Here is a 13097-nt window from a genome sequence, read left to right on the forward strand (position 1 = left end):
TTTGCATACATTCATGACGGGTAGAAGTAGCTGGATTCTTTTTTTTTTTTTGCAATACACGGGCCTCTCACTGTTGTGGCCTCTCCTGTTGTGGAGCACAGGCTCCGGACACGCAGGCTCAGTGGCCATGGCTCATGGGCCCAGCCGCTCCGCGGCATGTGGGATCTTCCCGGACCGGGGCACAAACCTGCGTCCCCTGCATTGGCAGGCGGACTGTCAACCACTGCGCCACCAGGGAAGCCCTGCTCTTACGAGCTTTAAAGCCTTTTGGTAAGTAGGTGGGTGTAGATGATAAATTTTAGATATTGGCATTAAATGGTATAATTGCTAGCGATTAAATTCCAGTCTGTACTTTTCATCCTAAACTGCATTTGCAAATATTAAAAACATACAGACATTTAAAAGCATAATTGTTTCTTTTTAATGATGTGATTACCTTTTGTACACTATTTTATTTAATTTATTTTTAGGAGATGTTGGGGATAGGAGTTTATTTATTTATTTTTGCTATGTTGCGTCTTCATTTCTGTGCGAGGGCTTTCTCTAGTTGTGGCAAGTGGGGGCCACTCTTCATCGCGGTGTGCGGGCCTCTCACTATCGTGGGCTCTCTTGTTGCGGAGCACAGTCTCCAGACACACAGGCTCAGTAGTTGTGGCTCACGGGCCTAGTTGCTCTGCGGTGTGTGTGATCCTCCCAGACCAGGGCTCGAACCCATGTCCCCTGCATTAGCAGGCAGATTCTCAACCACTGCGCCACCAGGGAAGCCCTGTACACTATTTTAAAACAAAAGGTGTGGAAGCAATTTGTAGGTAAACGTGAGATAATATTTACATCTTTATCAGCAGCTTTCAATGCTATGGTTCATAACAGTTAAACTGCTATTTGAAGTCAACTATTTTCTTTGTAATTCTTACAGTTGTAATTCTTACAACTTGGAGTATGTGTGCTTTTGTGTGCATGCCTGTGCATGCCTACACGTGTGTCTGTGTGTGCACATGAGTTCCAGTGTGTATGTGTGTGTGTGTGTGTGTGTGCATGCAGTGTGTGAAGGGTGGGGCTGGCTAGGTGGGTGATGTTCAGAGTAGTCTCTTGCTTAGAGCCCTGTCTAGTTCTGAGATTTGGGAATGTGATCTCATTCGGAACTCATGGACACCTTCCTTTCCATTTTTCCTATTACTGCCAAGAATTATAAAGGATGTCAGGAGGTCTGAGTTTTAATCCCATGCAATTTGTAATTTAGGACAACTCACCTAATCTCTTTGGGCCTCAATTCTTCATGTGCAAAATAAAGATGTTTTACCAGATTTTTAATTTAGGTTCTTACATCTTCTAAAATGTTATCAAAAGAGCTATATGAAATGCCAAAACCAATGAGTGAGCTAGATCAAAGTTCCCTGCTGTTTGATGTTTGCTAATGTCTTGTCTTAGTTTAATCCTCCCCAGAACAAGAGGTTTTTGAGGGGTGCTTAAGGTAAAGTAGTTGGCATTTTTATCTATAAGACAGTTAAATAAAAACTAGCCTTCGTTTATAAAGAAAAAGTGCAGCTGTTGTGTAGTTTTTTTAAAATAAATTTATTTATATTTTATTTATTTATTTTTGGCTGTGTTGGGTCTTTGTTGCTATGCGCGGGCTTTCTCTAGTTGCAGCGAGCGGGGGCTACTCTTCGTTGTGGCACGCATGCTTCTCATTGCCGTGGCCTCTCTTGTTTCGGAGCATGGGCTCTAGGCATGTGGGCTTCAGTAGTTGTGGCACGTGGGCTCAGTAATTGTGGCACATGGGCTTAGCTGCTCTGTGGCATGTGCGATCTTCCCAAACCAGGGTTCGAACCTGTGTCCCCTGCATTGGCAGGTGGACCCTTAACCACTGCACCACCAGGGAAGTCCTGTTGTGTATTTTTACAAGATTATATGGATGGAGGATTAAGGTCTAGACAGAGTAGAATAATAGGAAACTCTGAATAAAAAATTACTTAGATTTTGGTGCCACAGAGTGGAATCCAGAAGTTAAGAATTATATTAGAAAGCAATTATCCTGATGGAAAAGAGTTTGAGAGAAGAAATAGAATAGTAATGACTGCATTTATAAATAAATGGTAATGATAATCCTCAAAATTTGTTTAAATACACTGCCTCTCTGTCTTTTTCATTCCTGGGAATACTTCATTCCTATGTTGCAGAATGTGCCCTGAAGTTTCATATATCTCCCCACTCCATTCCAGCTGATATTGGAGATCCAGGGACCACATTTTTTTTTTAACTAAGTTTTAAAAAAAATATTTATTTACTTAGGCTGTGCCGGGTCTTAGTTGAGGCATGCAGACTCTTAGTTGCGGCATACAGACTTCTTAGTTGTGGCATGTAGACTTCTTAGTTGCAGCATGTGGACTCTTAGTTGTGGCATACGGACTCTTAGTTGCAGCATGCACGCGGGATCTAGTTCCCTGACCAGGGATCGAACTGGGGCCCCCTGCATTAGGAGCACAGAGTCTTACCCACTGGACCACCAGGGAGGTCCCCAGGGACCACATTTTGAGAATCACTACCTTAGAAAATCTCACCATTGGTTGTTTAATGGCCTTTAAATGAAGGCCATGGTCTTAAGGCTCAGAGATCCTCCTAGAGTGAGGTCATTTTGTCCTTGATGAGTTCTAGGGAAAGAATATCCTGATGGTCAGCTTTGTTTTATTTTATTTTATTTTTTCTGTAAATGAATCCAAGATCAAATATAGGCAAGTGAAGAGATTGGGTTAACTGGTTGATTAACTGGTTTTGATTTTGCTTTTTAAAAGATTTTTTTGGACATCACTTGAAAATTTACGAGTTGAAGGTTGAAATCAGCTGTTTATTAATTTTCACTCTTTGCTAGTTATAGTGTTGCCAAGGTAAGACAGTGAGATGAAAGATGGTCAGCCTTTTTTTATGGTCAAGCTAGTTTTTAGTCTGTTATTTACTAGCTGTGTGATCTTGGGCAAATTGCTTAAACTCTGATTTCCAGTTTCCTTAGCTATTAAAAAAAAGAGAGTATGATGATAAGAATTAACAGATGGCGCATGGTACGTGATTGCTTGCCATATTGGTAGGTAAATGCTTGCTTTATGGTAGCTGTGAATATTGTTAGTAAGTCAAACATAGGTATCGTAGCTGTAGAAACATTTTTCCTTATGGCTAACTGCTTGATAATACTTTTACTACCTTGCCCTGAGAGTAAGAATTGGGTTCAAAGTGCTGTTTTGCTACTGACCATTTGGGTAGCCCTAGAAATAAAAGCAGCTTTGATGGGCCTTGGTTTTATTATCTAAATAGTAATCGTCATAATCATAGTTTTTATGTTCTCTAAGATCTCTTTGATTATAAAGTTCTGTGATATTAGGAGGTTAGCCATTGAATAAAATATGGAAATTTCTAATCTTCACATAAAATTTACCATTAACTAACTTTTCTTAGCAGCTAAAATGCTTATATCATAGACAAGAAAAGAGTTATTTAAATATTATGAAGTATAGAGTAAACTTGAAACACTTGTTTTGTTCCAGAATAATTAAATTGGGCTTTGAATTTTGATACCTGCATCCTTGCTTTGTAAAGAATTTTTACTTAATTTTTAAAAATTTGAGCGACCTCTTGAGAAATTATTTCACTTAATGAAGAGTCCATGTTTCTAGTAGGCCACTTTCAAAAAACCTCCATACTACCCTGTTTTAACTTGCCTTTTTAGAATACAGTCACTTCTGATTTGAATATTAGTCTGCCACATTAATTAATGAATACCACTTGTGCCTCTTTAGCATCTTTCTTAATGCCAGTTTTACTCAGTTATTAATAAATCATGAGATTTTTGGTTTGAAACATAAATCATAGTGGGACAACCAGACAATATATACCTCTTGAAACACACAGTGTACTTCTTGCCACAAACATTTAAGTACCATAGTTCCTCAGTATTTGCAGGGGATTGGCTCTAGGCCTCCCCGCCCATACCCCTGCAGATGCCAAAATCCATGGAAGCTAAAGTCCCCTTTATAAAATGGTGTAGTGTTTGCATATAAGCAGCACACATCTTCCCATATATTTTACATCATCTCTAGATAACTTATAATACCTAATACAATGTAAACGCTATGTAAATAGTTGCCAGCCTGAGGCAAATTAAGTTTTGCCTTTTGGAACTTTCTGGAGTTTTCTCTTCTGAATATTTTTGATCCACAGTTGGTTGAATCTGTGGATGTGGATTGCATAGATATGGAGGGCTGACTGTAAATCTAATTAAACCTTTAGATCTACTTGTAGTTTATAGGAAATATAAGGAATAGAGGAATATATTAGACAACACTGCAAAGAAACAGTAAGACATACAGGATGAAAGTCAAAGTAATGAAAAAAAAGATAAGGGTTGTTATAGATTAAATGGCTTATTTTAAACTGTTTCTGGGTAGGTTTACTTTAGCATAAGCTTCATATTGCTCAAAAAGTGCATACTATTCAAATATGTATTTTCCTTTTGTGATTATTTTATTTCAAAGATTATAAAACTCAATAGGTGTTTTTTTGACTAAGAAGGACTGTCTAGACCAGGCTCATTTGTACTTTAAAGGTACAGTCTTCAGGGAATACTGAACATTCTAGTAATAGGTGATTTTAAATTTTTATATATATATTTTTTGGTGGGCAATTTGTTAAATTGATGCATGTCTATAATACATTTTTATCATACACGTAAGTTTTTTGTTTTTTTGTTTTTCTTTTCTAAGGTTTTTGGTTAGGAGTATTTGTGAAAGGTGTAAAAACTGTTAAACTAACATTCTTTTCTGGAAGGCAATAGAAGTGAAGTTCTACTTTATTTAATCTCTTGCATGTGTTTACTATATTTAAAAAACAGAGTCAAGTACTAGTATTATTATTTATTTTAGCATTTAAATCTTAATGAAATTTGTTACTGTTTCAGATTCATTATAAAAGGGCCAGCCCAATACATCAGCTACTAGCCTGATGTGGCTATTGTGTGTTTGAAATATGGCTGGTCCAAATTGAGATGTGCTGTATGTGTAATATACATAATGGGTTTGAAGACTGAGTATCAAAAAAAGAATGTAATATTTTAATCATTGTTTTATATTATTATATGCTTGAATATAATATTATATGATATTTTAGATGTGTTGGGTTAAGTAGAATATATTATAAAACTTGATTTTACCTGTTTAATTTCACTTTAAAATAATTATTTATTTATTTGGCTGTGCCAAGTCTTAGTTGCAGCACGCGGGATCTTCAGTTGTGGCATGCAGGACCTAGTTCCCTGACCAGGGATCGAACCCAGGTCCCCTGCATTGGGAGCGTGGAGTCTTAACCACTGGACCACCAGGGAGGTCCCTAATTTTACTTTTTAAAATGTGGCTGCTAGGGGACTTCCCTGGAGGTCCAGTGGTTAAGTCTCCATGCTTCCATTGCAGGGGGCATGGGTTCAGTCCCTGGTGGGGAAACTAAGATCCTGCATGCTGCGTGGCACAGCCAGAAAAATAAAGCAAAATAAAATAATAAATAAATAAAATGTGACTACTAGAAAATTTTTAGTTACATATGTGGTTCATATTGAATTTCTTTTAGGCAGCGCTATACTAGAATATCACAGCTTTTCTATTGCAATGAAAACATGAGCTGAGGATTTCTGGTCTGAGAAGGATCACAGTGGACTGATAGTTTTAAATTTTAAAAAATCTTTTGTAAAAACAGAAAAACTAGCATAACAAAAACACCCCACAAAACCCAGTGATAGCCTCTTCAGCAAAACTAAATGAGGAGGGCATATCCTCACAAACCCCAGAATATGGGTTGGTCAGGGTAGCAGGACCAACACAGAGTGCATGTGGATGAGCACCTGTGGGGCAAAAGAAATAAATAATAGCAAGGGGACCCAGGCACAGAAATCACTAACAGAGCCCCAAAGGAGAAGACATCACTTTGGATGGGAAACTTAAGCAAACGATCTAAGAACAACTGGCAAAACTGCCACCAGGTTGCAGGGGAATGCAAAACAACCCTGGGGACACACTAAGCAGCAGCAGGAAGACTAGAAAGTACTTGGGGTGGACTTTCAGAATCTCAGAAATTTCTAACAGAACTGTTTTTGAGAAAGACAGTCCAATTCTGAAGAAACACTGCTAGAAATAGAATCCAAATTCAGCAGGGCAGAAACATGAAGTTTGAAGTGAGGAGAGTTTGTATTCAAGATAGGGGAGGAATACATACATAGAAGGTTGATTGCAAAACAGTAGTTCTGGCTACAGACAGGCCATTGTTTTAAATAGTTCAGTTTAAGGCCAGGGGTGGGAGCCCGCTAGCCTGAAGCTAGGAAAGCTCCCTCTGCTCACCTCAAACCCCTCCATGGAAGTCTCCTCCTACCTAACATGTACGACATGAAAACCCATTTCATTTAAACATGAGTAACAGAAAAGGATTTTATTTAAACCCCATATAAATGTACTGTAATCAGAAAAGGTAAAAATTAATAGAATAATGTGACAATAGACAACGAAGGCATATCAGAAAAATAAGGCTGCAAAGCAGTTGGAAACTGTAAACTGTATTATAAAATAAAGGAAATTAACAATGTTATTCACCTATGAATAAAACAGAATAATTCAGAGATAGGAAAACTCAGAAATAAAGTAATAAATAAAAATAAAAAGAATACTTACAGAACTTTGGGAAAAAATAGGAAAAAAAATCATTTCAGAATGGATCCTAATTTGGAAGAAGTGTAAAAAATAGGCAGTGCAGTAAGTACAGCAAGAGGAAGAGGATATACAAGGGGAAAACAGAAAGGATTTGAGAGGAAATTGCAAATATAAAAGATAGGGAAAGAATAATTAATATTAGTATAATTGGAGTCCCTGAAGAAGCATGAAACAAAACCAATATTTAAAACTTCTATCAACAAACTCTCATTTATTGCTGGTAGGAATGTAAAATGGTTCAGCCACTGTGGAAGACAGTTTGATGGTTCCTTAAAAAGTTAAACATAGAATTATCATATGACTCAGCAATTCTACTCCTAGGTATATACCCAAAAAATTGAACACACGTACACAAACAAATATACGTACACACATGTTCATAGCAGCACTGAACATAACTGGCAAAAGATGGAAATAGCCCAATGTTCATCAACTGACGAATGGATAAACAAGTTGTGGTATGTACATACAGTGGACTATATAGCTGAATATATTATATCTGAATTTTTATAGTTAAATATATTATTCAGCTCTAAAAAGGAGTGAAGAAGTACTGATACATGCTATAATATGGATAAACCTTGAAAACATGCCGAGTGAAAGAAGGCAGACACAAAAGGTCACATATTGAATGCTTCCATTTATATGAAATATCTGGAACAGTTAAATCCATAGAGACAAAATGTGGATTGGTGGTTTCCAGAAGCTGGGGACAGAGAGAGTGGGGAGTGACTGCTTAACAGGTACGAGGCTTTCTTTGGGCGTGATGAAAATGTTTGGGAACTAGATACAGATGGTGACTGCACAACATTGTGATTATAATAAATGCCATTGAATTGTTCACTTGAAATGGTTAATTTAATGTGATATGAATTTTGCCTCAATAAAAAACAAATTACCAACCAATTCACTCTTTAAAACTATAACAGAGCATTGAATCTGCATGTTGAGAAGAGTACACATGGACCTAGAATGATTAACACCATGCTACATTTTAGTAAAATATGGGACTAAAAATAAAGCAGACACAAGATCAAGTCACTTATAAGAGAAAGAAAAGATTAGGATTTTGGACATTTGAATAGAAGCGTTTCATACCAGAAGCCAAAGGAGCAACATATTTAAAATACTCAAGGAAAGAAAATATGAGCCAAAGATTTTATATGCAGCCAAACTGACTTCAGATATAAAGACCACAAATAAATAGTTATGAACATGCCAGAAATCAGACAATACTGTTATGAGAGCTTTCTGAGAAATCTACAAGGCTAGAGAATGAATTGAATTCATAGGAGCAGCTCTGGTAGAAGGTCAAGTGGTCAGTATAGAATTTATTTAATAGTGGAACTAAGACTATCAGTGTTAAGGATGAGAAAATAAACATTACATATTTTATGCTCTGCATTATAAATATAGTGCAACTACCGAAAATGGGAGAAAAGAGTATCTTGAAAGTAGTATAAGCTTGATGATTGCTCATAGTTATTAGCTGAAATAGCAAGGTAACGCTTTATTAAGATGCTGGAGAAGAGTAAGAAAAGGGGGAAGAAAATGCTAATAGTTTCGTGACTGTTCATAGCAAGGATGTTATCTTAGATATAATCTAAAGAGGAAATTAAGGATATTATCTAAAAGTAATTATTAAAACAAAGTTACACAGTTTCCAGAATACTAAAAATATATATATATTTTAAAATCTATCAATGAGCAGTTAAGACCTTACATGTGTATGTGCAATTTACAACTATAAAATGAAAAATATGATGAAAGGTTAAAATAGGCAAAATTATACCAGGTAAATGCAAATAAAATGAAAGTAGGAGTTGCAAACTTGATAACAGATAAGGTAGAATTCAGGTCAAAAAGCATTTAATGTGGGGGAGGAAACTACTGACATATTGAGCTACATTGAAGTTAAGCACTCTGTTCATCAAAAGACACCTTTCAGAAAGTTAAAAGACAAGCCACAGAATGGAAGAAAGCAATTGTAACTCATACCCAGTAAAGGACAACCTTATTAGTAATCAAGAAGTTTTCACTAAAACCACAATGAAATGCCACTACATTCCTACCAGAATGGCTAAAATTAAAAAGACTCACAATACCAAATGAAGGCAAGGTTGTGAAACGATCAGAGTTCTCATATATGGTGGGCATGTCAGTTGCTACAACCATTTGGAAAACTGGCCTTTTCTGCTGAGGCTTAACATATTCATACTCTGTAAACCAGAAGTTTCCTTCCTAGATATATACTCACCAGAATTGTATTCCATAGAAAGCTATGTAGGGTGTTCCTAGTGTACCTGTCTTCACCTCCTTACCTGCACATATCATGTGGCTAAAATGTCATTGAGAGAAAATGTTCCATGGTTATATGGTGTTGATGGTTGCACAATTCTATGATTATACTAAAAGTCAGTGAATGGTACACTTTAAAAGAGTGAGTTTTAATGGTATGTGAATTATATCTCAATAAAGCTGTTATTAAAAACAAAAACAAAAATGTCATTGAGAGCATGTAGTGATTTCCTACCAGATTTAATCTCAGTTTTGGTTTATCATCCAAAGCCATTTGTTGTATCTAGCCTCACTTTCCTATCCAGTTTTGTGCAGTCTGTCAATGTACAGCCCCTCTCAGTAGTCTAATCTCCTTGCTAATAACACCTTCATATTCTAGTAAGTGCTTTCATATATAAGATTAATAATATGAAAATAGTCAAAGCCATGGGTATTATCCCTATTTTATTTTATTAAAAAAATCTTATTTGAAGTATAGTTGACTTACAATATTACATTAATTTCAGATGAACAACAGAGTGATTTGATATTTTTATAGATTATACTCCATATAAAGTTATAAAATATTATCTATATTCCTTGTTGCTGTATATTACACCCTTGTATCTTATTTATTTTATGCCTAGTAGATACTATCCTATTTTAAAATCAGGGAAACTTGAATGGACACAGTGATTTATCTGGAATCACAGGGCTAGTATTAGAATTTGTTTCAACTTCAAGATACTTATTGAGCATCTTTTATGTAGTAGGCACTAGTTGGTGCAGTTGGGATATTTAGGTAGATTCTAATTCTCTGGTCTCTCTACTCAGAGAATTTACCTACGTTGCTTCTAGTCTGTCTCCCCTTGCTAGTCTTCTCATCTCTTGACTGCTTTATTGCTTCTGTTTGTCCTTGTTGTCATTTAACTTCAAAGCCCTTCTAAACTCTCTTTTCCTCACTAACCTTCTTTAAACCTTCCTTTACTTTGAATTTCTTGGGACCTGACCGATTCTAAATATATCTGTAACTTGCCACACATTTTTCTTTAGTTGGTTCGAATGCATATTTATTACCTCAGTTGATAAGGAAGCTTCTCAAGGGCATAAATAATTATCACCTATAATTTAGAAAGTATTCTCCACAATTTTTTTCCCCTCATTGAACCAGCATACTTGTTGGCTCCGTAGATGCTTATTAGTAAAATTATGTTGAGTAGAAAACTAAGGCCTTGCCTTGGTCTTTAACCCACTTGTTAGTTGGGAAGATCAAACACACACAAGGGATATGTCCTGTTTGCAATTGTAAAACAATGTATCGATTGTGAAAAATGAAAAGCTTCAGATTGAATGGCTGAGTGGCTCTGATGAGTTGTTCTGCTACAGTGTAACAGTTAGCTGTAGCTTACAGTTAATAATGGACTTCTAGTGTTCATCTATTCATTTCAAAGATAGCCTATGTCATTCTTGAATAATAATTATTAGAGTCAAAATAAAGAAAATTAAGCATACTTAATGTTTTTATTGTAGCTGTTTTATTAAAAAAAATTTTTATTGAGGTATAGTTGATTTACAACGCTGTGTTAATTTCTGCTATTGTTGCTGTTTTTATAAGGCACAGTTGGTGGATCTGAAATCTGAACTGACAGAGACCCAAGCAGAGAAAGTTGTATTGGAGAAAGAAGTACATGATCAGCTTTTACAATTGCACTCTATTCAGCTTCAGCTTCATGCTAAAACTGGTCAAAGTGTTGACTCTGGTACCATTAAGGCAAAATTGGTAAGTAGTTTAGAGGGTAACATATATTTATATGTGTTTTAGAGGGTGAAAAGGACAATCTTTAATGAGTCTTTTTAATTATAAAAGTTAATATGTGCTCCTGGGAAATTTAGAAAATACAGGAAATGTGAAGGTCATCATAATCATCCACAATCTTATCACCTGGAGCTGATCAGTGATAACATCAATAACCAGTTGGTACTTAGAATAGGATCTTCTTCCTATTTAAAAAGATCTATATAAATACACTTAAAAGATATTTGTGATTATAACATATAAACATTTTTTTTGCCCTACTGTATCAGTTAAGATTAAGTTCAGTTACATGTAACAAATCCCAAGTAACATTGGAATTATTCTTAAATAGTACAAATTATTTTCTCCTAGTTAAAGAAGCCCTGAGACAGGCATTCAGAGCTGATATGGCAGCTCCACAGATATCAGGGATCCAGTTTCCTTTTGTTGTTCTGCTCTGCCATCTTTAGCTCATGGTTTCTGTCTTCAGGATTTCTTCATATCTGCATTCCAGGTAGGAAGCAGGAAGATAGCAAAATGATGCTTCCCAGCTGCATTAATTTTCTTTAAAGACCTTTTCATGGACTCCTCGTCAGCTTTTTGCCAATCATTTAGCTGTCTCACTGGCTATCCCTCGCTGCATGTCATTCCCTTAGTTGGTCACATGACCACCTCCAGTAAAATTGGAGTTCTGTTAATAAGGAAGAAGAGGAAAATGGAATGGGGTGCCAACCAGTGGCACATTTTTTTCTTTTGCTCTTAATATAAGTATCTTCCCTGCCACTGAGTGCTTTGTCATGTTTGCATAATGTTCATTGTGTAAATGTTCCATAATTAACTATTGCCCTCTTAATCAATGTAGGTTGTTGAAATAGAATTTTTTTAAAGTCTCATTTCTGTTTAACCTCATATGTATTGTGTACTATGTACCAGGCACTTTGTTAACTATAGGGGATACAGCAGTAAATAAGACAGATAAAGCTTGGGAGAGGCAGAAGATGAAATGATGTTGATGATGAGAGTAATACAGTTCAAAGTTTTACTCGTTTTCAGTTAATTCTGTTTAATTGGTTAGTTTCTAATAAGGATATGTTAGAATTTATTTAAATGAATATTTACATTCTCCTAAAGTCCTTTTAAATTCTGAAATTCTATAAATATAAATTATTAGTGTTGTTTTATTTTACTGAAATGAGTCAGATTCATAACTGCTTCTTTGGAATGTTTGATACTAACATTGGGAAACAATGTACAATTTCACTAGAAAAGGATTCACCTGACATTTTAACATTAGATTTGAAACATGGTGCTGTAGTGGAAAGGCACTGAACCAGGTGTGTTAACTAATTTCGATAAAACAAACATTTTTATTCTAATCCTGTGCAGTTACTATTGCTTATGGATTTGCAAATATATTTGTTCTAATGAACTTTACCCAAGTGATATTCAACATATGGGAATTTTCCTTGTAATGATTGTACCACTAAATACATTCATTTGTTTGATGTTTTTCTAATTATAAAACTTTTTTCTTATATCTTAAGTCTGTCCCCTCTGTGGAGGAGCTGGTAAGTATGCCATTTCTGTTTTGCTTTAATATGTTACGCTGAAATGTTCTTAGTGCTTTATTTGCATAGTACATGTTGTCACTTTGTATGTATTTGAAAGTGATATTAATGATGGTAATTTTTTAATGTGCCAATACGTGAAAAGTTCAGCGAGTAGCCCATTGCTCTTTTCTCACCTTGTGTTGTTAAAAGATTTTTCTTTTGTTTGTGATTTGTTGCCATTATTTGCAGAACCCATCAGTGTTTGACAACTTCTGAGCTTTGTAACTTGCTCATACGCTACTTCAAAAGAACAATTGGTTTTCCTTATGCAGGCCTAGCTCTTTCCTCCTTTTCTGTTTGAATTTATTCCCAGAGAAAGAATGTGCATGTTGGTTTCTTATTTATCCACTGCATGTGTTATAACTTTTCCTCAGTCTTGAGAATAATTGTGTGGCCTTTGAAACAACTGAATTTTGAAACCCTTTATTAGAATTTATTTTGGAAAATAACAATATATAAATTCTTAATATTTTTCCCACTACAACCTAATCAGGTTCTAAATTGTCATATGACTTTTCTTCTTTTGAAAATATACTGTTTGGATATCGGAATACAAAATTAACTTCTTTGTTGTTACCTAATGATGAACAGGTTAACTAAAACAAAAAGGTTTTTTCCTTTAAATCTAAAAGTGAGGGCTTCCCTGGTGGCGCAGTGGTTGAGAGTCCGCCTGCCGATGCA

General features: G+C 35.6%; 1 protein-coding gene across 1 annotated transcript in view; it reads left to right on the top strand.

Annotated features, from left to right (window-relative positions):
• GOPC (golgi associated PDZ and coiled-coil motif containing) overlaps positions 1 to 13097 on the top strand; it is a 42918-nt gene that overhangs the window by 13051 nt on the left and 16770 nt on the right. Inside the window, exon 2 of the mRNA XM_024756679.1 lies at positions 10627 to 10791. Coding sequence (XP_024612447.1) covers positions 10627 to 10791 — 165 coding nt within the window. The remainder of the gene's footprint in view (positions 1 to 10626; positions 10792 to 13097) is intronic.

The sequence above is a fragment of the Neophocaena asiaeorientalis genome, unplaced genomic scaffold (assembly GCF_003031525.2).
Source record: "Neophocaena asiaeorientalis asiaeorientalis breed wild unplaced genomic scaffold, Neophocaena_asiaeorientalis_V1.1 scaffold125, whole genome shotgun sequence".
In the NCBI taxonomy this organism is placed as follows: domain Eukaryota; kingdom Metazoa; phylum Chordata; class Mammalia; order Artiodactyla; family Phocoenidae; genus Neophocaena; species Neophocaena asiaeorientalis.